The sequence below is a fragment of the Eschrichtius robustus genome, chromosome 1 (genome assembly GCF_028021215.1).
Source record: "Eschrichtius robustus isolate mEscRob2 chromosome 1, mEscRob2.pri, whole genome shotgun sequence".
Lineage (NCBI taxonomy): Eukaryota > Metazoa > Chordata > Mammalia > Artiodactyla > Eschrichtiidae > Eschrichtius > Eschrichtius robustus.
This window is the reverse complement of record NC_090824.1, coordinates 27279624-27307204: the sequence shown is the minus strand read 5'-3', so window position 1 is coordinate 27307204 and position 27581 is coordinate 27279624. Positions and strand designations below refer to the sequence as shown.

General features: G+C 51.2%; 1 protein-coding gene across 3 annotated transcripts in view; it reads left to right on the top strand.

Annotated features, from left to right (window-relative positions):
• JDP2 (Jun dimerization protein 2) overlaps nucleotides 1-27365 on the top strand; it is a 40651-nt gene extending 13286 nt beyond the window's left edge. For all 3 annotated transcript variants that reach the window (XM_068542292.1, XM_068542299.1, XM_068542306.1), the window contains exons 3-4: nucleotides 18016-18120; nucleotides 26234-27365. In XM_068542292.1, coding sequence (XP_068398393.1) covers nucleotides 18016-18120; nucleotides 26234-26419 — 291 coding nt within the window. In that variant the 3' untranslated portion in view covers nucleotides 26420-27365. The remainder of the gene's footprint in view (nucleotides 1-18015; nucleotides 18121-26233) is intronic.
• Nucleotides 27366-27581: the final 216 nt, after the last annotated feature.

Here is a 27581-nt window from a genome sequence, read left to right as displayed (position 1 = left end):
TCCATGAGCTGTTACGAAAATCCCGAACGAACTTTTTGGCCAACCCAATATTATAGGGTTGTCACATCACGTTAAACTATTTTGGTGCCAAGTGCTTCCCCGCAGTCCATTTGTCCAACAGATAACATGCTAAGCACCTACCATGTGCCAAGCACTGGGCCAGACACTGGGAGCTGAACCATTAGCAAAGTAGACAAAGTCCACCTTCTCTTGGGCTATGTATTGGAGTGGGGATATCCAAAAATAAGCAAATTCATATACAGTATAAAAGGCCAGGTAGTGGTCAGTATCGTGAAGAAAAGCTAAGGAAACCAAGTGGATGGGAAGTGGCCAGACTGCTCGTTGTGAGGGTTGGCTAGGGAATCTGGACGTGTTATATTGTGGCTTATGGGATTTTTAGAGCCGATACTTCTCTCTTTCTCTTTGTTCTTCTTTCCTTTCCAATACTCCTTTTCAAGACAACTTTGCTCTCTGGCTTTCTCCAGAGCTTTCCTTCCTTCCTCCACTTTTTGTTCTGCAGCCCCTTAAGCTGGAGTCCTCCACCAAGCACTCTCTGTTGTCCTGGAGATCTCGTCCCTTCCTGGGTGGGTCATCTCCGAGTGGGCTGCAGTGGTTGCAGTGGCCATGCCCTGCCTCTGGGCCTGGAATGCATTTCCAGTAGTGGTGGAGGGAGGCCAGAAGCCCCGCCCTTATGTGTGTGCACGTGCGCGCGCAAGCACACACACAGAGCAAGCAATGACTTAACCTGCTGGATGGGACCCCTCACTCTCTGTGTCACTCTGCAGTGCTCTAGAGGGGACTCAAGTTCAAGGGAGGTTAGTCTGGATGACCTTTTAAGAAAGAGATTGCAAACTGTCATTCCATGGGCAGGAGTCAGCCTACAGATGAATCTTGTTCGGCCCTCACAGTGTGGGTTTTTTTTTTTTTTTTTTTTTTTTTTGAATGAGTTGCTATATTTAAAAGCCAGGAAATGTGGACTTTTTGACTTCTTTAAAAAACCCAGAATATCTGGGCACCCTAGACCCACACCCTTACATGCAACGAGAAGCTGGAGCTGAGCTCACTGTATTGGCGTGTAGTCCTCATTTCTCTGCAGTCCCCACCGCCTCCTGTTGCCTTTCCCAGCCCGCTTCACAATGCCTATGTCACCAGCCGGCTTTTGAGTTTGTGTCCTGTGTTCAGGTCCCAAGGATGGGGACTACATCTTCCATTCCTTTTTACTTCCACCAGTCGGTGGACAGTGCCTGGCCTGTAGACTGTTCAACACAGGCTTGTTGGTTTGAACATTAATTAGCTGTGTCAACTTGGCAAGTCACTTAAACTTTCCATCCCTTGGTTTCTATATCTCCCAATTCTCACCTCCAAGCATTTGTCCATTTCTTTTTCTATTTCTGAACATAAGCGACTTCAGGCCAAAGACAAGAGGACACAATGAAAATCAAACCAACCATTCCCAAAATTGGTTGATCATCAAAACCACTTGGAAAACTTCTTATGAATCCAGATTTCCAGACCCAACCTTGGGCCCATGGACTCAGAATCTCTGAGGGCAGAGTCCAGGGAATCTGTGTATTTAGTAGGCCCAGAGAGTACTTGGCTACATTTGGGAACCTGACTTTATCTGTTTGTACTTCTTGTGCTCTTCTGATCCCTATCAGGGAGCCTTCTGAGGGTGTCCCCTTGAGGAATCAGTGTGTGCATTCCATCGTGGACTGTCTCTGCAGCACGTCCTGCATGTGGCGACTAGATCCTTGTCCTCATCCTCTTGAGAACAGGAGAGGAGACTTAGCTGTTTGTGGATTTCACATTGGTCATCTCCCAACTTCTCCAGGGGCCCTAGAGAACATTTAGAAGGCTTTCACCTTTGGAAGAAGTGGGACTTTGAATCCATGAACTACAGTGTGGTCTTGGAAGGTGTGCTCACCCTAGGAGTTTGCTCACCAAAAAGACCAAAATGTTCATCCATGTTTAGCCTGAGCATAAAAAGTTTCCCCAAACCAGCTGATGTGCTGGGTAAATGTTGGCATAAGCATGCTTATGTTTTTAGTGATTTAAAACATAAAGGCAGCCCACTGACATTTTTTTAGCAAGCCTTGCATAATTGGTTTTTAATTTGTGGCTCTTTGGAATAGCATTGGCCTTCTTCCCTCTGACTCAGACGCTTTTTCTGTCTCATACTTGCTTGGCAGAGAGATCCAATCTGTCCCTTCTTGGAATAGAGTCTCCCAACTCATCTTTGAAATCCTAAATTTCCACTTTAGTCCGTCACTTTGTTAGCACATTTTCCAAAGCTGTTAGCTTTTTTTTTTTCTTTAATCATGTAATTTGAGGGCAAACGAGTGATAGCTAAAGGCAACCATGCGTGTGTTTAACTTTGGTCCCTGTGGTATTGAGTCTTATTTGATACCATACCCTGAGCATTCACAAGGGTTCCAAATCTCTCATTTAACATCACAGGTTGCTCACACCCGCTGTTGTCCTAGCACTGGGTCCCTTGGAGAGGTGGTGGTAGGGACATGGCTGGTTCTGTATGTTCTTAGCAGAAATCAGACACTTCTGAAAAGTTCAAGGAGTCCATGCTGCCTTCTTAGATCTCTGTTTTAAGATGGGGATAATGATAGCACCTACCTTCTACTGCTGCTGTGATAATTAAGCGAACTAATGCAGGTAAAGAAGGGCTTCACATATGCCTGGCACTTAATAAGGTACACAACAAATGTTAAGACATGATTGCGATTACTTTTCATGTGTGTGGATCAGGCAAGTTAGTTTTTATAATTGATTCAAAAACTGTTCCTTGGGCTTTCATTTGCTTCAGGTATTTTGCCCTTGGATGTGGTGGGTGGCCTGAGTGTTTGGAGGTGTCCAGGTGTCGTGGGAGTGGGGCACCATCTTGGCTTTCTAACCAGACGGGCTGCTTCTGGGACCTGGGAAGAGCTCTAGGCTTGGATTCAAGCTTCTGGGTTCAAAATCCAGCTCCATCTCCCACTCTCTGTATGACCTTGGACAAGTCAGCTGGTCTTTTTGAGCACAGTTTCCTCATCTGCAAAAGGGAGAAACTGATGCTCATGGAATTTCATCGTGAAGAAGTTTACTGTGTGTAAAGATAACCTTGACTACAGTGCATTACACCTGTAAATCACCTTTACTAGGGACTGAGTCCACTTGCAGTGAATCACACTACAAGTTCTGACAGCACTTGTCTTTCCAATGTGTTGTACCCATGACCTGGGTTTCAGGGAAGCAAGCAGACCTTCCTGTTCCTCACTGTTTATGTATTGATAGTTTAGATGCAGCCACGGTTTTAGTTACCATCACAAACTGTGACTGAAAAGGCCCTTCAACCCTCTGATTTCCACTAAGCTGCCCTGTGTGACCCCTTATCTTGTTTCCTGTGGTGTTAAGGGCGTTGCTGGATTCTCATGAATCCTCAGTTTTTTTAGCAGCCCTATGAAGTGGCCTCTTCTATCACTGCTGGTCATCTTACGTTGGTGTCTCCAGACCCACTGGTAATATGGACTCAGAGTTGGGAAACTGAGTCCCCTCACGGGTCCTTCTCTGGCTGAACAACTCTGGAGCCAGCCAAATCTCTTTCCCTTCAACTGTGCCCAAAAGACATAAGACAACTTCACTTGAGCTTGGAGCTCGGAGACCTAGAAGGACACTGGGGCAGATTCGGGTAGGCTGCAGAGATAACTGGAGTGAGGTCAATGGGCCACCTCTGGGTTTAGCGACCCCGTGAGCCTGCGCATGTCCTGCCCACTGTGGGGCTCATTGACTGTGCTCTGCTTTTTGGCTGCAGGGTCCCCCTTTACTGAGTACAGTGCCTGTGCCTGTCTTGGGTGACAAGCTCCTCCACGGCTTGCTTCCGTGGCCCTTCTCCCTGCCTCTACCACGAACCACCACCAGTACACCTTGGCTCTTTGGAAGCCATGTAGCCAGGCAGGACTGCTGATCGGAACAGTCTGGCTCTGGAGAGGTTACTAGACATTTGAGCTTCAGCTTCCTCCCTAACTCCAAACATATACAAAAATTAGCCCAAGTTGGATCAAAGACCTACTGTAAGAGCTAAAACCACAAAACGCTTGGAAGAAAAAGCCACAAATATTTGTGACCTTGGATCAGATATGACACCAAAAGCACAAGCAACAAAAAATAAATTGGACATCATCAAAATTAAAAACTGTTGTGCTTCAAAGGACAAAAAGTGAAAAGACAATCCACAGAATGAGAATTTTCGCAAATTATAGATCCGATAAAGGACTTGTATCTAGAATATACAAAGAGCTATTACAACTCTAATAAAAAGACAAATAGCCCAATTAAAAAATGGGCAAAGTATCTCAATGCACATTTCTCCAAAGAAGTATAAGCACATAAAAAGATGCTCAACATCATTAGCTATCAAAGAAATGCAAATCAAAACCACGATGAGATACCACTTCACATCCACTAGGATAACTATAATAAAAAGGACAGATAATAACAAGTATTAGTAAGGATGTAGAGAAGTTGTAATCCTCATAGACTGCTGTTGGGAATGTAAAATGGTGCAGACACTTTGGAAAACAATCTGGCAGTTCCTCAAAAGGCTAAACATAGCGTTACCATATGACCCAGCAATTCCACTCCTAGGTATATATGACCAAGAGAAATTAAAACATATGTCCACACAGAAAGTTGTACAGGAATGTTCATAATATCTCAAAAGTGGAAACAACCCAAATGTTCCTCAGTTGATGAATGGATAAATAAAACGTGCTATATCCATACAATGGAATGTTACTTGGCCGTAAAAGGGAATAAATTACATCCTACAACATGGATGAACCTTGAAAACATTAAGTGAAAGAAGCCAGTCATGGGACTTCCCTGGTGGTGCAGTGGTTAAGAATACACCTGCCAATGCAGGGGACACGGGTTCAAGCCCTGGTCCGGGAAGATCCCACATGCCATGGAGCAACTAAGCCCGTGCGCCACAACTGCTGAGCCTGTGCTCTAGAGCCCGTGACCCACAACTACTGAGCCCACGCACCACAACTACTGAAGCCCGCACGCCTAGAGCCCATGCTCCGCAACAAGAGAAGCCACCGCAATGAGAAGCCTGCGCCCCGCAACGAAGAGTAGCCCCTGCTCGCCACAACTAGAGAAAGCCCACATGCAGCAACGAAGACCCAACGCAGCCAAAAAAAAGAAAGAAGCCAGTCACAAAAGACCACATATTGTATGATTCCATTGATATGAAATGTCCAGAATAGGCAAATCTATAGAGACAAGAAGGAGACCCAGTTTCCTGGTGCCTAGGGCTGGGGGAGATGGGAGAAGTCAGGGGTGATGGCTAAAGGGTATGGAGTTTCTTTGGGGGGGGTGATGAAAGTGTTCTAGAATGGATTGTGGTGATGGTTGCACAGCTTTGTGAATATACTCAAAGCTGTTGAATTTGTATACTTTTAGTGGGTGAGCTGTACAGTATGTGTGAATTTTATCTCAATAAAGCTATTGTAAAAATGGGCAAGAATAATATCTACCTCACCCAGGTACAGGGAGGATTAAAAGTGATAATGTATGTAAATCACCCAGCATGTATCGGTGCTCCAGAATTAGTAGCTATGGTGATTAAAACCCCCCTTTTAGGCCAACAGCAGTGAAAAAGTCAGGGTCTGGTTAGGGATATTTTTTTTCTCTTTCTCTCTTGTTGCTAGTGGCCATCCAGAAGCAATGGGAGCAGCCTGGCAGGGTTTTGTATGGAACTCGGGAGGAAATATGGAATAATCTTGGTTACTCATTAGCATCCCCCGGAGAGTGTTTAAAAAATACTGACATTCAGCCCAGAGATTCTGGTTCAGTTGGTCTGGGTGGGGCGGGCTGGTGGCTCTAATCTGTAGCCATTGGTTGAAGCACGTGGTACCTTATAAACCAGCCCAGGGCTTTGAAGGAGTGGGGACGTTTGCCTTCAGGACAGAAGGATCACGTGAGCAGTGCACTTTGTGGTTTGAAAACTGCTTTTGTAGAGATCATCTGCTTTGATCTGTTCAAAAACCTTGTGAGGTAGGTGTTTTTAGTACCATTAGTTGTTAGGGAACCAGGGCTCAGAGAGATTAAGTAACTTGCCAGGGTCTCATTTTTTAAATTTATTTTATTTTATTTTATTTTATTTATTTATTTTATTTTTGGCTGCATTGGGTCTTCGTTGTTGCGCGTGGGCTTTCTCTTGTGGTGAGCGGGGGCTGCTCTTCGTTGCGGTGCACAGGCTTCTCATTGCGGTGGTGTCTCTTGTTGCGGAGCACGGGCTCTAGGCACGTGGGCTTCAGTAGTTGTGGAGCATGGGCTCAGTAGTTGTGGCTCACGGGCTCTAGAGCACAGGCTCGGTAGTTGTGGCGCACGGGCTTAGTTGTTCCGCAGCATGTGGGATCCTTCCCGGACCAGGGCTCAAACCCGTGTCCCCTGCACTGGCAGGCGGATTCTTAACCACTGCGCCACCAGGGAAGCCCCCAGGGTCTCATTTTTAAGGCAGAATTTTATCTAATCTGTTTTTTAGAAAAAGCAAGATCCACACCCATGCTCATACCTATTAGTTATCAAATCTAACACTTTGGAGAGCTGCCAAGGTGACGTCTGGTGCCAGGTTAATCTATTTTGCATAGATTTCAGAACAAAGCTCTTTCTGCTACTTCTCTTTACTAATGAGCATCCTGAAAGTGCAAGGCAAACTGAAAAAAACATTATTTACATATGTGTGTGTATGTGTATATATGTATACACACATATACACATAAACACCGTTTGTAACTACTGATCTGTGTGTGCAGGGAAAACATAAGACAGGAATAATCTGGATCTTGAAGCTGTCAGAAACCTGCAAATGTCCCTCATAACCTCTGAGTTAAAGATTTGGCATCAACCACATCTTACTGTTCTCACTGAATGACTATAATAAGTATATGATACAATTTGAGCCCCTTAATAAAATACCACCTTTATCTATTTAGTATATTGCAGTATCCTTTGAAGAAGAGACTTCTGGTGAAACCGATCTGAAGTCCACTGGTTTACATCAGCACTATTCAAAGTCGGGTGCACAGACCAGCTGGCATCTGGGAACATGTGAGGAGCACAGACTCTTGAGTCTCACCCTAAACCTACTAAAGCAGACTCTCTAGAGGGTAGAGCCCCCCAGATCTGTGATGTAATAAGCCCTCCAGTGGATTCTGATGCTCTCAGAACTGAACGTCCCTTCCAGCTCTGACTGGCAATGATTCTCTCTGAGAATGGCTACTAGGGTCTAAAGTCGTATTTTTCTCCAAACTTATCTCAAGCTTCCTGGAGCAACCCGCATGCCATCATGTGGTACCTGAATCTGTGTTAGGCAGGGTTGCTCTCTGAGTCTGCAAACACCTTAGCATTTCCAAACCAGTTATTTCCAGGTCTTGAGATGCTCCTGCTGCCAGCATTCACACCCGAAGGGACTTTACAATTAATTAAGCAGCCGAGCTTGTCAATAGGCCAGCTCCTTTATCGTTTTAGAAGGGAGAATCAGATAAACTGTTCTGATGCCAAAGGAGCCTTCGCTTGCTGAATCTGGCCCGGAGTCTCGGCAGCTCTGGTCTGAAAACTGGGGCAGGGGGGGTGCTCTCTGCCCCCCTCATCTGTCTGGGTGCTGTGAAACCCCTCCTTCCCCCCCCCCACCACCATGAACTTTAGCTGCGTCCATTTCATTGCATAAGTCACGCATGGTGAAAATCACCCTTCCATCCTCCAGGCCAGGCATCTCTGGTCGTGAGTTCCTTTGACCATTGTCATCTGGGTGGGATTCTTATTAGCTGGCGTTCTGTTCCCTTGAAGTAGAGGTCGCCATTCTGCTTAGCGATTTGTTGTCTGTGCCTTGTGCCTGAAAGAAATTGGCTGAAATCTGTATTTCAGCTGCACACCCTGCGTACAGATTAAACAGAACCGTGTTGGTGGAGAATAATTAAGCCAAGGACCTTGTTTTTCACCTTCATGATGAAAGACAAATGACTTCCAAGGCTTTAATAGGATGATGGCTCTTGAAATGTTCTTCTCTTTTGGCCAGCTCGGGACTTTCAGAACAGCCCTGTTCATAAATGTTCTTTTCAACAACTGCATTTTCATTTAATTGTAGACAGTCATTTTGCAGGAGCTCTTGTCTCTGTTTTTTTGTTGTTGTTACTGATTTTTTGGTTTTTTTTTGTTTTTGCCCTGGTGTAATCAAGGCATGCTACACTGCTTCTTGTTGTTGCTGTTGTTAAAGACCCAGTTTCAACTGTATGGTTCACTCTTTTTGAGAAGAAAATGGATTTTTCCCTGACAGATATATTCTGCTTCTTACCAGTCTTTTGGGGGTGGGGAGAATCTTGTGGAGGCCACTATTTGTCTCCTTTTCTCATCTTTTTGAAGTGAATGTCAATTGGGCAAGAAAATTGATTGATTGCCTAGTGGGAAACCGAACCTCCCTAAACCATAAATATGAAACGGGCCTGTAATAGACATATTTCAACAAAAAAGAGCCATCATTCTTCAAATAGCTCTTGTCCACAGAAGGATATCCTGGCAACCATTGTCCCTTTTCTCTTCAATGTTACGTTTCTGCTGGAGCCAAGGTGATTTTTCCTGTCTCCCGGCCTCCCCCTCACTTTTGCAGTAACAGTGTTTGCTCTTTGCTCAGCAGGGCGGTCCACAGATGGCTGCCACCCTGCCCAGCCGGCTTTTTCAGGCTTTGTTCCAAACACAATGCTGCCTTTTCTTAGCAGTGGAAATGGGCTGTTCTCCACTGCTTTCTGAGAGAATGGCCCTTTCCTACTCTGTGCATATAAACCAGGCCCAAGCCTTGGGCAGCCTGTTGTTGTATGGGTTCTCTTAATCCAGGAGAAGGATTTACTGAGGACCGCGGGCGTGAGGGCGGGGGTTGGGAGGGCCGAGGTCCAGAGTTGCTACTCTTGCTGAGATGTGAGCACTCAGGTCAGTTTGGACGGATCCCCCATGGCTCTAATGCAACCAGAGTGGGGGCAGGCTTTCAGTTGGTAAAGGAGGTGTTCCCTGCTTCTTTCCAGAAAGCAGTGGTGTTCTTGTTGGTCTCACTGCTGTCTGACCCAGAGACCTGGGCAGACTCACTCTCCTTCCCTGAACTAGAGTTCCCAGGCCTGCGGATGCAGCAGGAATCAAGGATCTCTAGGTCTTCTTAGTTCCGGAACCTCAGGATGGAGCTTAGTTTCCAGCCCTGCTGCTCGCCACGCTTTCCTGCAGAGGCCCAGCGCACTGAGCCATCGCTTCTCCACCTGCGCGTGCCCCCGACCGGGAGAGCTGAGAGCCTCGTCTTGGCAGGTGGAGCCATTGCCTCTGCCAGCTCTTGTTCAGAGCCTTCACCTGGTGGTTGGCTGGGCTGGAGCTTTGAGTGAACACGGCGTCCAGATGTGTGGGTTTGTTCATAGGTGAAAGTGTTGGATTACAGCCTGGCTTTGGGAGCAGTTGAAAAGGGCACTGGACTGGGAGTCAGGAGTCCTGGCTTCTTGTCCAGGTCACCAGCTCTGTGGATCAGGCCTCCCTTAAGCAAACATTTATTGAGTGCTACTGATGGCCGTAAACTCTACAAGGTGCTGGGCACACAGAAAGTCAATAAGACATGGACTTTGCCCTCATGGAACTCCCAGTTCAGTGGGGGCAGAAACCGAGGCTCGTATATAGCACAGTAGAGGCCAGGATAAACTCAAGGTTCTATGAGAGCCCAGAGCAGACGGACACCTCCCCAACTTGGAGAGGATGAGAATCAGGGAGGACTTCCTGTAGGAGGTGATGCTTGAGCTGAAGGTACAGCGTGAGAGTAAGCCAAGGGGACAGCAGAGGCAAAGGCATGAGGCCAGGGAAGTGTGAGGTATAATAGAGGCTCCAGGTTGCAGGAACATGGCGTGTAGGGTAGGGATAGATAGGAGGTGAGACCAGGGCAGGTGGGGCCCAGTCACGGGGAGCCTTGCTGGGTACATTAGGAGCTTGGGCTTTATCCTGAGGGTAATGAGGAGCCCCCTGAAGGCCAATAACTGGGTCAGATTTGCATTTTAGAAAGTTCCCTCCAATGGCTGGGATGGAGGATGGTTGTGCAGGGTCAGGAGGCCTCCTAGGAGGTGATGCAGGAGAGGGAGACAGAGGTGGAGAGACAGAGAGAAACAGAGACAGAGACAGTGAGAAGAGAGAGAGCCTGGAAAGTGGCAGGGGAGATGGAGAGTGGGGAGCAAATCTGAGGAAGATTTAGGATGTAGAATTGGATGGCCTGTCTGGTCAAAACTGGAGATAAGGAGAGGGACAGGTGAGGGGCGAGGCCCGAGTTTCTACCTCCTTGAATGACTGGGCAGTGGTGCCAGCTGGGGTGGAGAAGAGAGATGAAGCCACCAATTGAGGATAAAGACTTTGAGGGGCTGAGGGACATCTGGATTGAGTGTCCAGCTGGCAGTGGAGCTTTTGGTCTGAAAATAAAGATTTGTTTGGCATTTGAGAAGAGGTGGTGGCTGAAACCACAGATGGAAAGGGTGATCCGGAGGCAGTATGTATAGAGGGCCCCGGGCAAGAGACAGGAAAGGAGAGGTCAGAGAAGTAGGAGACCACACAAGGTCAGTGTTGAGCATCCAGGGCGGGGAGAATTCCAGGAAGAGGGTGCGATGCACAGTCGGTGGAGCCAGGAGGCCCAGGCACTGACCCTCAGTGTCCCTTGGACTTGTCTGTGAGGACCCAGGCCCTGCCCTCCAGCGTGAGCCTTGGAGCAAGCTCTCCCTCCCCTGGGCCTTGGTTTCCTCATCTTGGCCTCGGTGTTGCCAAGAGTCCCCTTCCCACACGGCCCTCCCTTTCCCCTCAGTAAAGCCAACGCTGCACTCGTGACCCCTGAGGGTCACCCGAATGAAACCCCAGGGAGTCAGAGCTGGCTGGGGTTTGGGGAGCTCTTGGTCCGGCCCAGTGTTGGAAGGCAGTGTGATGTATGGGAACTGAATCCCTGTTTTTCCCCAGCTTGGTGGCCTTGGGCAGACACTTCACCTTGCTTCCTCACCTGTAAAATGAGGCCCCTAGCACCCACCCTGTAGAAATGTTTGAAGGTTAGGGGAAGTGGGAGCCATTGTGTTTACTGAAGATGAGCCACGGGACCGGAGGTGGGCTGCTTGGCCTGAGGTCAGAGAGAAGGGGCAGCGCGGTGACTGGAACCGGCTGTCTGGTGACCAACCCCGCCGGGGTCTGTCTCTTGCCAGGGATCATAAGTCAGTAGCCCACGGCCGGGGCAGCCCACAGACGTGTTTTGTTTGGCTCCTGCAGCGTTCTTTTCAAAATGGAATTCGTTGCCAGCATTGAAAATGGGGAGATTTTACCCACAAGCTCACATTTTCAGCTAGACTTGAAAACTTGGAAGATTTGGCCACACTGAGCCCTCTCTGACCTGGGGCGAGTGGGGGGGTGTCCCCTCTGGGGGCCAGACCCTCATCCAGCCATCCTCCCTCACTAACCTTGACTTGCTTGGCTCCTGGGGGTGGCTTGAGTTTGCAACGCCAGCCCTTTGACTGACCATTTGTCCTGAACTTTCTTACAGCCTGGCCCACTGTTCACTAAAGCTGTCCGGTATTTCATAGCCGAGGTCCATACCTTGGCCGTTCGGAGTGAGAGGGCCTGGCTGGAGAAGATGGGGCAGAGCGGAGGGTGGAATCTCCAACGACGCAGCCCCAGGAGAGATACTGGGGGGAGGGCCTGGGCCCTGCGGGCTGCAGGGGGTCAGCAAGGGTGCTGGATGGACAAGGGCCCCTGGCGTTTCCTCATTCCTCCCTGCAGGGGTGGCAGGAGGCAGAGGGGACTGTGGGCCCAGGCTGGCCGGCCTGGCCGAGGTCTTGCCCCTGGACTGGCCCACTGTTGATGTCTGAAGGGTAGGGTGGTGGAGGCAGGGGGTGGGGAGGGACCGCAGCCCCTGGCTCCGAGCAGAGCAGCAGCCGTGCTTATGTGGGAGAATGTCTGGTATGTTTGGTATCTGGGTGTTTACTTCCCAGGGTGCTCGTGAGTCCCTGGTGTTGAAATGTGGCTCCTCCATGCAGGGGGGAGGGCCCCCAGTGGGCGTGGCCAGGGCTAGATTTGGGCAGCAGGGCAGTCACTCCAGGCCTGCCCATTGACAGCTCGCGTGCCCTGAAGCACCTCCACTCTGCACCTGCCCCCCAGGTCTCCTTTTATGCCAGATTCTGCCTGTGCGGGAGGCTGGGTGGGCCCCGGGCAGCACTGGCCTCACCTGGGAAGACAGGCAGGGAAGCTGGCATTTTCAGAGCCCTTCCTGGATCCCAGGCTCTGGGCTGGGACTTAGTCCTCATGACGACCCTGTGCAGCAGGGCTCAGTGCCTTCCTTGTACAAGTGAGGGACAGAGGCTCAGAGAGGCTGAGTGACTTGCCCAGAAGCACACAGCAGAGCTGCTGGGGGCGACCCAGGCCTCTTAGACCCCAAAGTTCATGCTGACGACCCTGATGCCCTGAGTCTCAGATAAACCTGCTTCTCTCTGCCCGTGAGACAGTTCTTAGTCTGAACAAGCCTCTCAGACCTTCACTAGTCTGCTTAGTGCTGGGGGTTTGATTTGGTTTTTTTCCCCCTCTCTATTTCTGCTTGTCACCTGCTTTATTGCGCTTTTCTCTAATGCTTTGTCCATGTGAGAGTTTCTGTATTTGCAGTGCCTGGGGTTAAAAAGTGTCATTGCTCTTTCTCATCCTGTCTTTTTGTGGGTCTCGCAAGATACATATTTGGAAATGCTTATGAAATGTCAGAATTCAAAATCACATCTGGGTGACTGTTGCCACCGTGTGAGAGCCACGTGGCTGGCAGACGGGGCCTGAGAAACATGACCAGGGTGAGGGGAGGCCCCCCTCCTGCTTTCAGCGCTGCACATTTAATGTTAACTGTGCAAAAAATATTCTTTGTTTAAAAATACCCAGGTAGGAAAAAACAAAACGGTCATCGTCCTCAGAGTCAGACGCTTCTGCTGCTGCTTTACGGTCCCATCATCAGGCTGGAGCTGAAAGGGTGGGGGACTTGTTACCTAGGCCATCTGCCCTTCCAAGAGCAGAAGACACTCAGGCCCTGGGGCCAAAAGGCCTGGATTCAAAGCTGTCACTGACCTTCTGGACAGCCTTGATATCTTTAGTTTCCTCATCTGTGAAAGTGAGGAAGGTAATAGGCCTGTCCTGACTGGTTTACTGAGACCATTTAACCCCCTGGGACCCCTGATACCCGGGATTTTCTACCTGCTGAGGTGACTCACCTCTGTTTGTTCAAGGGCTCTTCTGCATCCAGGCTCTGCCACTTTCCCAGCTGTTCTAGAAGCATTGCTCCTGGGTAGGCCTTCTCCCCCGGATTACTGGGGATCACCTTCTGCATCACCTGACTTCACAAGGGTGGGACCCTGGTGTCCCAGGCATCTTTCAGTGGCAAGAGGCAGAAACCTTCTCCAGCTCCCTTCAGGCCAAAGGAGGAATTTCCAGGGTAGATTCAGGTGTTCCCATCATGGACCCCACGGAGACGAAGCATAGTCAGGCCTCTCCAGGGGTGGAATCAGGAAGACCAAGAGAGTTTCTGTCTGTCCCTCTGTCTGTACCATCGGCCTGTGGCCATGTCCCTGTGTTTCTCTCTCTGTGGCTCTGCCTCATTCCCTCTGTCTCTCTCCACCCACCTTTGTCTCCCTGTTCCTCTGTCTCTCCGTTCCTCTGTCTCTCCTCTCTGTCTCTGTCTTTACCTTTCTCTCTCTGGAGCTCCCTCCATCTCTCGGGATCTAGACAGGGTGAGGCAAGCCAGATGCCCGGGGCACGGCATTTAAGGAGGCACCCACCCTCGGGTGCTGACCCTGCCCTGGCACAAGCCCCAGAGTGAGCGCCTCCTGAAATGTGTGCCCTGGGCACCTTGCTCGCCACACCCTATCCAGGCCCTGCTTCTCTCTCTGTCACCCGTTCCCTCTCTTTGTCCTACTCCCTCCTATAGCTGAGCGTTTGTTTCTCTCTTGCCGCGTGATCTCTGCTCACCTCCACACATCAGCAGCCTGATATTTCTGCTTCTCTGGGTTGAAATTGGTTGTCTAGCCTGTATGCCTCCCAGTCCAGCAGTTCAGTTTCAAATTTCTAGTTGGTGAATACAGCCCAGCTTGGGTCAGCCGCTCACACCTTGTCCAGTCAGCTGGGCCAGGGGCTGGGGTCGTGCTGGCCCTCAGCAGGGGCTTGGGAACAGGCTCTCTGAGGAGGGACTGCTCAACAGGAGGGCACCCTTGGCCGTGGATCCCCAGGTCTGTCCCTCCAAGGTGAAGGGTGGTGCAGGGGCCCCCCTCACTGCCAGCACACAGACAGCTTTGTCCTTGGGCCTTCCTGGGAATTGGGGATAAACAGAGCCAGGACCCAGTTTGAGAAGAGGGAATGATATGCTTACTCCACCCCTGCCCCCATCTCATGGTTTTTAAATGTCTTGAGCCTCAAGCTGCCTCTTCCTCAAACATGCTGGATCTTCCCTCTGTATCTGCAGAAAAAGTCATATCTCCCATTTGGGGTTCCGGTTTTAGATGTCTGAGCTGTGGGTGGTGAAAACACCCTGCTGTCTCTCACCCACGCGGGACCAAATGCTTCAGAGAATCCGGGGAGCATCAAGGAGAAGGCAGCAGCCTCAACTCTGGGGATGAACAAAGGCCTGGGGGAGGGCTGCGCCAGTCTCCAAACAGCTCCAGTCAGAGGAGGCAGACCATGCAGGCCCAGCGAAAGGAGCCAGAGTGAGCCCGTGGGGATGGAGAAGGCCAAGGGCACTGCCCAACCTCTGTCTTATTTCCAGCAGGACCTCAGCATCCGTTTTCTATGTGCCCTGTGGGAGGCTCTTAAATAGCAGCAGGGGGATTTGGGGGAGAGGCAGCACAGTTTCAAAGGGGAAAGTGTGACGATGGGGCTTTGGGGCCATTTCTTGCTTTATTGGGAGATATTAGCCAAGGCATGGGTACAGGAAAGGCCCAGGGATGGACTTGGAAGCCGGTGGTGCTGTGGTGCTGGGGGCTTTAGGCTTAAGTGCACAGCCTGGATCCTTCCAGGGCCTGCTTGGGTTTGTGCACCCACCACAGCCATCGGTGGCCTGCACCCTGAATTTTTTTTTTTTTTTCTTATTTGGCTGCGTTGGGTCTTCGTTGCTGCACGCGGGCTTTCTCTAGTTGTGGCGAGCGGGGGCTACTCTTCATTGTGGTGCGCGGGCTTCTCATCGCAGTGGCTTCTCTTTGTTGCAGAGCATGGGCTCTAGGTGCGTGGGCTTCAGTAATTGTGGCACACGGGCTCAGTAGTTGTGGCTCACGGGCCCTAGAGCGCAAGCTCAGTAGTTGTGGCGCACGGGCTTAGTTGCTCCGCGGCATGTGGGATCTTCCCGGACCAGGGCTCGAACCCGTGTCCCCTGCATCAGCAGGTGGGTTCTTAACCACTGCGCCACCAGGGAAGTCCCTGCACCCTGAATCTTGACTCCATCTTTGGCCAATGTGCGTCTGGGGAAGGCAGCACCCAATCCCCAAGGTTTGCTGGCCTCCTGCAGACAGAGAGAAGAGGCCATCCCTGGTAGAGACAGTTCCTTATAAGCACTGGAGAAAAGGTTATGCAGATGCAAATGTAGGCAATAAATCACTTTTATAATTATAGTATCCAAACCTGTGGCATGTTTCTCTTGAATCTTTTATTCCATTCATTCATTTGACTAACATTTGCTGTGCCCCTACTCAGTGCCATGTTATTCCAGGTGCTGGGGATACCCAGGTCCCCCATTCTCCAGATTAGCAGGGAAGGCAGCTACTACATAAGCAGAGAATTACCGTGGGGTGTGATAGAGACTCTTACAGCGGGGAACTCAAAGTGCTGTAGCAGCATAGAAAAAGCAGTTAATTCTATCTGGGGAGTCAAAGGAGCCTTCCTGGAGGAGGTGGCATTTGCTCTTGAGGGTTGTAAGAGTTTACAAATAGGAAAGGAAGGTCATCTCAGGAGGGCCTGGCTGGCTTGGAGAAGGGTGAGACGTTTGGAGTCGAGAGTAATGGCAGGAGGGAATTGATGCGGCTGCAGAGGGAGGGTGGAGCAGCCCCCCATCTGGGTGTCATCCTGGCCCAGTTGATCTCTTAAACTTCCAGCACTGAGCCTCTTTGCATCTGCTGCTAGCGCAGCTTCCGTTGGCTTCCAGCTTTATGTAGGATGGGGCCCTGCGCAGGGGTGGGGTGGGGAGGTAGGTCTTGGAGGACAGAGGTTGTGTCTCCTAGGAAACGGCGGCTCTGCCAGAACCCCAGAACCCTGTGAGCCTGGCAGGGCCCAGGTTGCACACATCACCTTGGCAGTTTGTGGGCAAACCCTCTTGGCCGAGGGGAGATTGCACTGCCAGCCACTTCCTCCAGTTCCTTCCCTCTGCCTGTCGTCACGGTTACCTTGGCCTTGTTGGGGGTGAGGTAGAGGTTGGGTGGAATCAACTTTGTCCGGGTTTCTGTTTCCCCAGATGCGGGTCAGCCAGAGGAGCTGTCACTTCTGGTTCTGTTTCAAAGGAGGCCAAGGGGCTGGGAGGTGCTTGGGTGCGGCCGTGTTGACAAGGCGCCTCTCCAGCCAGCCTCCCAGGCAGGGTGGGAGTGGGTCAGGGAGAAGCTCCAAGGTGGTGGAGAAGGAGAAGGGGCTGCCCTGCCAGGGCCTGTGCTGAGGGCCGTGGGTGCTGGTCTCCAGCCCAGACCCTCGGTCTCGAGCTCCTAGAGCATGCCGGGAGTGCAGGCAGAGAGGCTGTTTATTTTCCTGGCCTGAAGCCCTTTCGGCTGAGACCTTGTTCCAGGCCTCAGGCTGCCAGAAGCACCCGCAACTGGCTCCAGAAGTGAGAGAGTTGGCAACCCAACGTTTCTCCAGTGACCTCGGACTCTAGGCCGTTCCCAGCCCGGCTGGTCCTGTGTATCCTCCAGGGTCTCCTGGTGGGTAACGGACAGTGAGAGGCGTCACGTCAAAGTGATCCTAATGGGCTGGGGCTGTGGTCAAGAGCAGGAAGGCTGAAGTCAGAGAAATCTTGAGTTGGAAGCCTGACTCTACCGTTTCCTTGCTGTAGGGCCTTGGGCAAACTGAGCTGTTGAGCCTCAGTCTCACCATCTGTGAGATGGGGCAGTCATAGTACCTTCCTCATCAGACTTTGTAAGGATTACATGACCTGTGTTTAAAGCATTTAGCAAAGTAGGCAACAAATGGCAGCTCTTGTTATTATTAATGAAACAACAATGACTGCGGCTTTGAAAGTCCGTGTTGGTGGGCAGTGAGCCTTCTCCTTCCCATTCCATGGGCCCTGTTTCAAGCATGGTAAATTTCCTAGTGTGTCTCGGGGAGAAGCAAGCCTGGAGACTCTGAACTCCCCTCTGCCTATGTCCCGAGCAGGGCACTTTAAGGAGCCCATGGGATCCTGGGATGCAAGTGGGTGTCCTGGGGGAAGAACATGCAGAGGCAGAGAGAAGGATGAACCCAGGTGAGGAGGCTGGGGAGATTTTTCCATCACCAGGAGATAGATCTGAGGAAGGACCGAGAGGGGGGACAGAATACCTCAGGGAGGTGACAGTGGGTGGGGGTAGAAGGTGAAATCAACACTCATGCCCAAGGTGTTTTGAAAGGAAGTGCCGGGGAGCCACTGACCTGGAAAATAGTGCCCAGAGGGCTTGGGCCGGGCAAGAGAACAGACCGCCACCGCCCATGGGGTGTCACCTCTGTGTGAGGAGAGCGCCAGGCTCTGGGCCTCCTGAACTCTGGCAGAACCCAGGTGGCCCTGCCCTCCTGGGGCACTGACTTCTCCCAGGGATGCCCACCTACTCCGAGAGCATCCTCGGGCCGGCTGGGAAACGCTGCCATCCCACCCGCCAAGAGGCCAGCGGGCTGCCAGTGCGGCTCACTGACGGCGAGATGTGGGTTAAGTTGTCCGTCTGCCGGTCTGAGCGTGAGGAGGGAGGCTGTACGCCAGGCCTGCCTCAGTGTCTCATCCGTGGCTCTTTGCCCTCACAGCTAGACGAGGAAGAAGAGCGAAGGAAAAGGCGTCGGGAGAAGAACAAAGTCGCGGCCGCCCGATGCCGGAACAAGAAGAAGGAACGGACGGAATTTCTGCAGCGGGTGAGCAGGGCAGTGGCCAGGGGGGACCCCGGCCTTGTCCTTTAGTGGCTAGTGTGCTTATGGACCGGGAGAGGCCATCGAATGCCTGCAGAATCAATGTGTACTTGCTGGCATCTGCCCAACTGGCCTCGACCCCTCTGCCTTCCCTGCCTTCTCTCCGATGCCCCCTCCCTGAGCCAAGACGCCCAGGGGCAGCCTGCAGCCGTTCCCACCCACCCAGATCCCTGGACAGCCAGAGAAGGTGGGAGGAGCCAAGTTCCCCGCCTCTAACTGAGGTTAGACCCTCGGTGCTGATGGGCCCAGAGGGCCTAGAACTGGCACTACCCATGCTGGTGCGCTGAGGGCTACCAGAGTTGTCTGGCGCGGGTGCAAATGAAGTCAGTGAGAGCTCCCTGCATGTGGGCAGTGGGCGTAGCGATGGGGCAGAGAAAAGCTCCTCCCTCACATGCAGGAGGCTCTTCTGGCTCTGCCTCCCATCTGCCTGGCCTCAGCCCCACTGAAGCTGACCCCTGAGCTCTTGGCTGTTGCCTCTGGGACCAGAGGTTGGCTCTGCGTGCCAAGGCCAGTGGAGGGCCGCCTTGCCTCGTGGCCCTTGGAGCACATCCCTGCCCTTTCATTTGGAATGTGCCAAATAGGCGTTTGCTCCTTCTCCTGCCCCTTAGGCCTTCCCTGCTCCTCAAAAACGGTAGATGGCTGTGAAGGGACATGACCAGAAAGCTAATTAGTCCAAGCCGGTGGTCTCCAGCCTCCCCACCCCCAATCCCTTGTTGATTTCTAAATAACAATAGTAACACCATAGAATAATAACATCACAGGTCAGGCTCCCTTCTACAGCGTGCAACCGTTAACACTAGTTGCTAACATTTGTAAAGCGGGGCCCTGTGCAAAGCGCAGTGTACATATTATCTCATTTTATTGGCATAATAACTGTATGAGGTAGGGGCCTGCATTATTCTCTGTCTGCAGATGGGGACACTAAGGAAAGCACGGGGAGTTAAGTAACTTGCCCAGGTCCCTCAGCAACTAAGCGGTAGAACTGAGATTCGGCCTGAGGCTAACTTCAAAGCAACCATCCTCAGCACTCTGCCCTGCTGGCTCTCATTCATTCATTCGTGGGTTTGTTCATTCCTTCGTTCCTTCATTCTTTTGCTCGTTCTTTGATTTGTGGACAAGTCGTTTTAAGCATGTGCTGAGTGCCCAGCCCTGTGCTAGGTACGCTGGGGGCACACAGGAAGGGACCAGTCGTGGTCCCTCCTGTGGGAGCTGGAGAGACAAGGCCGGGCTGGCCCGGGTTTTCTCTGAGACTGGGGATCTGTGGGTCTCTTCTCATGCTTGCAACAAGTAGAGAGCAAATCTGAGATCATGGGTGCCAACACCGTGGGGCTGTGTGTACCCCTCCGGCTGTGAGTGTCTAGGGCAGGGGAAAGGTCAGTGGAGGCGGAGTTAGACTCCTGGAGCTGGGAGCCCCTTGGAAGAGATGGTGGACCAACACCAGGCGGAAAGTTTTCCAGAAATTTCTAAGACCTGGGTCTCACATAGGCCTTTAAGATAGATGGAGTGTCACACCCCTCATTTCCAGCCCTGAGTGCCTGTGGAGTTGGGCGAGACAGAGCAGGGAACAGAGAAGTCTCACATCCCATCCCCGCCTTCAAAGGCCTGTCAGCCAGCCAGCAGGCAAGAAGGGCCAAGTGAACGCACACCAGTAACACACTAGTGCAGCGAATGGTCAGCGCCAAGTGAGCGGGGCTAGCTGCTCCGCACATTCCAGTAACACCGGCTGAGCACCTACTGTGTGCCAGGCATTTCCCGTATCTCGTTTAATCTTATAACATTCCACTGAGCTAGACATTGATGATCCCCATTTTAGACACGGACCCGTAGCGCGGAGAGTCAGGTTACTTGCCTGAGGTCACACTGCTAGTGTGCGGTGGAGCCGGGACTCACCCACGCGTTCGCTGACCCATCTGTCCATCCTTAGTGCTGAGTGAGTGCCCACCACACAGTGGGTCCGCAGGCCATGGCTGCAGTGGGGTGGCAGGCAGGAAACAGGGATGGGATATGTGCTGAGCGTTAGGTTGGGCAAGCGCGGCGGGCTGTGAGCACAGACGGAGGGGCCCTGTCTGAGTCTAGGCTGCGGAAAGACTGCTGATTGAGACATAGGACAGGAGCAGGAGCCAACGCGTGGAAGGACAGGGCTGGAGGGGTCAGTCACCACGAACAGCCAAAGCAAAGGCCAGAGGCAGGAGGTGTTGTTTAAGGATGTGGTGAAGGGAGTGAAAAGAATACCAGTGTAGCTGGAGTGTACAGTCCATGGAGAGAATAGGGCCCCAGAGCCTTCACCTGTCGGGTAATCCCTGTGCTGGGTTGTCTGGGGCAATCCCGGTTTGTGCCTGTTGGCCTGGCCTGATTATTAATGGCACATTCTTTCACTCTCTCACGTGTCCCTGTTAGGATGATGAAGTGTGTTGGTCATGGAGAGCCATGGGAGGGTTTTGGAAGGAGAGAGATACACCCTGTCGCTGTGGCTGCAGCGTGGGGCACGGAATGGGGAGCTGAGAGTAGAGTGGGAAGACCGGTTATGTGGCGGTGGTGCTGTCCTGGTGAGAGGAGCAGGCAGCTGTGGACCAAGAGAAGTGCAGGCCTCGAGGAGGGAGGTTTCGGCAAGTCTGTCGGGGCTCAAGTCCCCACGCCCCCCTCCTCCCCTCTGGCCTTGGAAGCAGAGTCCGGGTGTGAGGTTTAGGGCATGAAGGCAGATGGCTGTGTGCACAGTCAGTACCCGAAGACATGGGGGATTCTCTTGTAATTTATTTATTTATTTGACATCTTTATTGGAGTATAACTGCTTTCCAATGTTGTGTTAGTTTCTGCTGTACAACAAAGTGAAACAGCTATACATATACATATATCCCCATATCCCCTCCCTCTTGCGTCTCCCTCCCACCCTCCCTATCCCACCCGACTAGGTGGACACAAAGCATGGAGCTGATCTCCCTGTGCCATGCGGCTGCTTCCCACTAGCTATCTATTTTACATTTGGTGGTGTATACAAGTCCATGCCACTCTCTCACTTTGTCCCAGCTTGCCCCTTCCCCCTACCCGTGTCCTCAAGTCCATTCTCTGCAACTGCGTCTTTATTCCTGTCCTGCCCCTAGGTTCTTCAGAACCTTTTTTTTTTTTTAGATTCCATATATATGTGTTAGCATACTGTATTTGTTTTTCTCCTTCTGACTTACTTCACTCCGTATGACAGACTCTAGGTCCATCCACCTCACTACAAATCACTCAATTTCGTTTCTTTTTATGGCTGAGTAATATTCCATTGTATATATGTGCCACATCTTCTTTATCCATTCATCTGTCGATGGACACTCATGTCCTGGCTATTGTAACTAGAGCTGCAATGAACATTGTGGTACATGACTCTTTTTGAATTATGGTTTTCTCAGGGTATATGCCCAGTAGTGGGATTGCTGGGTCGTATGGTAGTTCTATTTTTAGCTTTTTAAGGAACCTCCATACTGTCCTCCATAGTGGGTGCATCAATTTACATTCCCACCAACAGTGCAAGAGGGTTCCCTTTTCTCCACACCCTCTCCAGCATTTATTGTTTGTAGCTTTTTTGATGATGGCCATTCTGACTGGTGTGAGGTGATACCTCATTGTAGTTTTGATTTGCATTTCTGTAATTTATTTTTAACACGTCAAGGCTCGGAGGTACAAAGGTATATGTATGTGTATGTGCACACACACACACACATATGTATACATACGCATACACACATATATGTATAATGTAAAAAGTTACCCTCCCATCCTTGACCCCTGGACACTCAGAGCCACCCTGGGAGATTCCTGTAGCCTCTCAGAGTTCAGCTGCCAGGACCAGCCAAAGCCCTGAAGGAAGCAGGCCTTTGTGTGGGTCAGATCCACTCCCTGCAGGCCCCAGGCCCCCTCTGCTGCCTGCATTTGGGAGCAGCGGCCCCTTGGCTCCCCACGGCTGTACAGCTGGCCTCTGTAACCCCGCTGTGCCTGGCACAGCTCCCTGGGTGTGGGCATCAGTGACAGTCTCACACCCTCACAGCGTTCCTTGCTCTTCATAGCCACTCTCTCCCTGATGGTCACAGTGACTCTGGAGGGGGCAAGGCAGCCCCATTCCACTGACTGGCATCTGAGGTTCAGAGGGATGAAAGTTGCTCAGCGTCACACAGTGGCCGAGTCAGGACCGGAACCCAGAGCTTCCTCTGTGGCCCAGCACTCTGTTCAGGTGCCCAGGCTCAGGCACTTGGGAATCTTGTTCACAGCAGTGTAGCTGGCCAGTGGCAGAGTCAAGATTTTAACTCAGACAGGGCTTTTGGGCTCAGAAGTCTGCACCAGGCTTTTTTTTTTTTTTTAACAGAAAGAGTTGGGAAGTGGAGCCCTATTTTAAGTGCATTAGGGTAACTTTAGAAAATAATAAGAGTCAGAGAATCTTAATGCTTAAAGTCCCCTGGGCCAATCATTATATTTTAAGGGGGAAAATGAGGTCCGGAGAAGGGGAGTGACTAGTCCAAGGGCACACAGAAGGATGCCCAGCCTCTTACCCTGTGGGGGTTTTTTGTTTTTTAATTAATTAATTAATTAATTTTTATTTTAGGCTGCGTTGGGTCCTCGTTGCTGCGCGCAGGCTTTCTCTAGTTGCGGCGAGTGGTGGCTACTCTTCATTGCTGTGCACGGGCTTCTCATTGCGGTGGCTTCTCTTGTTGTGGAGCACAGGCTCTAGGCGTGCGGGCTTCAGTAGTTGTGGCACGCGGGCTCAGTAGTTGTGGCTCGCGGGCTCTAGAGCACAGGCTCAGTAGTTGTGGCGCACGGGCTTGGTTGCTCCGCGGCATGTGGGATCTTCCCGGACCGGGGCTCGAACCCGCCTCCCCTGCATTGGCAGGCAGATTCTTAACCACTGCGCCACCAGGGAAGCCCCCTCACCCTGTGTTTTTTCTGCTGCTTTCACTGACCACCGTGGAGGAGACAGAACCTCCTTCACTTGCATTAATTCCATTCTGAAACAACAAATGGTTTCATTTTCTCTAGGGCAGTAAATGTCTACCAGAGGCAAAACGATAAACAAAAATGCAAGAAGAGTTATTCATTTCATACTTAAGGTGCGAAGATCCTAGCCCACGTTCCTGAATTTATTAGGAAAACAGATCAGGTAATTGCTGTTCTAAAACCACAAACCACTTCTACAGTCATGGTTAAAAAAAAAAATTCCTCTGAGCTCAACTTACACTTACACATTAAATAAATACATAACACCAACTAATAAAACAGAAGAAAATAAAATGAAAAAGCGGTTAGTTACAGTCTGATAGCCAGACTGTCAGAGGTCAGGATATTCCACGAGGTACCCATACATTTTCAAACCAGCAGAATATCATGCCATCCCTATGATACATGCACAGGGAAGCAAGTCGCCACACACCCACTTGGTCTTTTTGTGCGATACAGGTGTTCACGTGTAAGGTGGGTTTGACGTGCAGTCTTTTCAAGGACAAGGATGTGTGTGCAGGGCTGCTGGGCCCTGCCCCTTGTATGTCCATTGTAACTTCCATTCGCTGTACGACCCAACTCGGTCCTTGCCCTCCCCACTGCTCTCCAGAACAACTCCCACCTCCCTGCTTCCTTGGACACCCCCCACCCCAGGCTCCCAGGCAGCTCTCCTCCCAGCTGCCCATTCTGCAAAGGCAGGCAGTCTCCAAGACCTGCCAAGTTTTCTTGGAAGTGGCCTCCTCTCTGCTTCTCCTCCTTCTTGTCTTCATACTCCCTTGCTCATGGCTTAAAGTAAAAATTCCTTAAGCCTCCCTAACCCTTCAGTTTACAAAATGCTTTTCCCATGTGCAGTCATTTAATCCCCAGAATCATCATCTTTTTACAGATGAGATAACTGAGGCTCAGGGAAGTTAGGAAACTTACTCTTGACTCTTGATTCCAAACCCCACCAGCTTTTCTGGGTCTGGCTATAAATCCACCTTCCCAGCTTTGTACCCTCCTATATCCTAAAGTGACCTATGGTCACAATGGAGGATTTTTATCTCCTAAACACATCTTAAGCTTTCCCATGTCTGTGTCCTTGTTCACTCAGGGCTTGCTTCTTGAAATGCCCCCAACTCCTACCGACTTTCTCTGCTCAACCAGAGTCAACCCATTTTTCAAACCTAAGGTCAGATCGGCCATTTAGCCCGCTCTCTCATGGTCTTCTAGACCCTGGATGGCTGATGGACACATGATAAGCTCTGCCCTGCTCTATAAATCCTTCTTCCCCTTAGAGTGGAAGCTGCACAAGATCCGTGTTAGGGGCTCACGGGCCTCTGGACCCCCTAGAGCATTCACTGTACACAGCAGGTTCTCAGCACACGCTTGTGGGTGGGTGGATTGAACCGAAACTCCTGGAGGCAAGAGGCTCAGAGGCTTTGAAGTTGGAGCTAAAACCTTGACTGGGGGGAACCGGATGGTCAGAGACATTCCCAAGGTCACCAGGTTGTAGACCCAGTGAGCAGGCAGCTAAGACGGGCACCTACCTGCCCCAGACTCATGGTTTCACGTGGGGTCTCTCCTGGCCCTCAGCGATGCTCTTCTCTCAGAATTTGGAGAACCATGGACCAGGCCGGCCTCCCTGTCACGCTTTATCCGGCTGAATCCAAAACCACCCTAGCTGGCTTTTAATATTTTCCCCCTGCGCACTTTTTCCTTCTTTGAGGCTGTTCTCCCTCAGCGTCTGGTCATGAGGACTGTACATCTCAGCAGTTCTGAGTCCCCAGCACTGGGCTGCCTCCGCAGAGATGAGCAAAAGGAAGAACTCAGTCAGCCTGGCTGGCGTGGAGAAGACAGCAGCCCTGGGGCCCTGGAGAGCCCGGAGGGAGGCTGCCCGGCTGGGCCCCCCGGCGGGACGACTCAGCCCATCGCAGCCACAGCCCACGCTCGGTCTGATGCAGGTTGCCCGGCCTTGGCACTGTGGACGTTTTGGATTGATAGTTCTTGTTGTGGGGTCCTGTGCATTGAAGGATATCTGGGGGCATCCCTGATCCCTACCCACTGGATTCCAAGGGCACCCACCCTTCCCAGTGTGACAACCAAAAATGTCTCCAGATATTGTCAAATGTCTCCTGGGAGGCAAAAATTGCTTCTAGTTGAGAATCACTGGTCAACCTTTGCTGGCCCTTGAGTTAATTCCAACCTCCAAACTGGTTATAAGTTTTGAGACAGAGTCCAAGAAATATCATTCTGGCGCCTCTGTATTCTCCTGTGTTGACCCCCAGAGCCTTGAATTGGTACGCCCATCACCTGTCATCATGAACAGGTAAACCCCCCTAAATCAAATCAACGTTGCTTCCTTGCCCTGGAGCCTCTCCAACTGAGCTGGAAGTTCTCTGGAAATCTCACTTGCGGTCTATTTAAAGCCACATTTTGGATCCAGAAGGATGACTATTGATTGCCTCCCAGTGGGCAGAGATTCTAGATATCAGGGGATAAGGAAGAGGCTGTTTAAATAATTATAGACTAATAACCAGGAAGCACATGTTTTAGGAGGAATTACGTGACCACACCGGGCTTGTGGATCCTACAGGCCAATATATCCCCAACATACATTTATCATACATAAAGCACCTTGCCATTGCACTGCCATCGTGGGCCACCTTTAACCCCTCCGTGGACCCTCCATGCATCTGTTCTGGATCCACTTGGCCTCCATTTTTGTCCCACTCTTTGTTTCTTGTGCAAAGGCCCTGAGGCAGGAGAGTATTTGGCATATTTGAGCAACAGCAAGGAAGCCACTGTGGCTGGAGTAGACTGAGTGGGGAAGAGAGGTGGGACATGAGCCAGGCTGGCCCCAGGATATAACCTGGGTTCATCCCACTAGCAACACGGGCCAGTGTCACAGGTGTGACAGGCACGGCCTAAAGAAAGTCAGTTACCCCGGGGGACTCAATAGCAGATTCTGTGCTTCCTCTAGTGGGAAGCTGGCAGACAGAAAACAGGCTAACGCCAGCCTGCTGTGCCCTGTGCCTACCCAGAGGGAGAGTCTCTTCCTGGAGCTGGTTCCCGGTGAGAGCCTAAAGCCATGTCTCTATTTGGCATGCAGGAATCCGAGCGGCTGGAACTCATGAACGCAGAGCTAAAGACCCAGATTGAGGAGCTAAAGCAGGAGCGACAGCAGCTCATTCTGATGCTGAACCGGCATCGCCCCACCTGTATTGTTCGGACGGACAGCGTCAAGACGCCCGAGTCGGAAGGCAACCCGCTGCTTGAGCAGCTAGAGAAGAAGTGACCGTGGGCTGGGAGGAGGAGGAAGAGGAGGAAGAGGAGGAGGAGATGGCAAGAGGGAGGAGGAGGAGGGCACCAGAGGGCCCTTCCTTGGTGCATGAAAAACTTTACAACAAGGCTCAGCACAGCCAGTAATTAGTGGGGCTTTTTTGTGAAACTCAGATCAGCCACATAAGGGGAAGAGCAGGCTGACGAAACCCAGAAGGACCAAGCGCTGAGACCAAAGTAGACTTGAGGGTGGGGCTGTCCTGCTGGGGCCCAGCTCAAAGGAGGCAGGACACAGGCACCCAGGCCGGAGAGACGCCCAGCCAGGCAGCCTTGGGCACTTCTCCGGCCTCTCCGCCAGGCCACCTACCCCAGGGACCTCCGAGCAGCCAGGAAAAGCCATGAGTTACAACCAAACACGGCTGAGGATGGAACTGAGTAACACTGCCATCTGCCTGCCCCAGCCTGACCCCTGACCCTGATGCGAGGCCGGAGAGGGCCGAGATGCGGGGCCCAGTGCGGCCTTGCTGGGAAGTAGCAGCCGGGTGCACCCTCGCCGGCCCTGCTGGAGTTTGCTGTGGGCACGAGGCGCGGGCGCCCTTCCAAAGCACATACTCACTGAATGTTTACAGACTGGCTGTCCTGGCAGGGCTTTCAACTGCACATGTTTTTTATACTTTCTTTTTTTTTTTTTTTTAATATTTTTTACAAAAAAAAAAAAGATTTTATACAAGCAATATATATATGGATTTCTATAATCACTCGATGTGATACAGTATAAATATGTTATGGTTTGTTTGTTATGAACAGATATCCAGCAGTTATGGCCGTTGTGTGTAACTCCTAAGTACTGTAGTCTCTGGGTGTTGGGGGGTGTCCGGGGAGGGGGTGGGGTGCGTTTCCATCCTGGTAAACCCTTCATAGTACTCAGTCCTGTATCGCTCAGTAAACGTTACTCTTACTTACCCAGCCGCCTCTTGTGGTGTCTGCCTAGGGAATGGGGTGCAAGGCACACTTGGTGACCTCCCGGTGTGCAGTGTCAGAGAATGTTTGGAGCATCTGCCGTGGGCCCTTGGTTTTCACAACAGCCCTCCCAGGTAAGTATTTACATGCCCATTTTATAGACGAGGCAGTCGAGGCTCAGAGAAGTTAAGTCTGCAGTACTTACTTTGCTCCTTCAC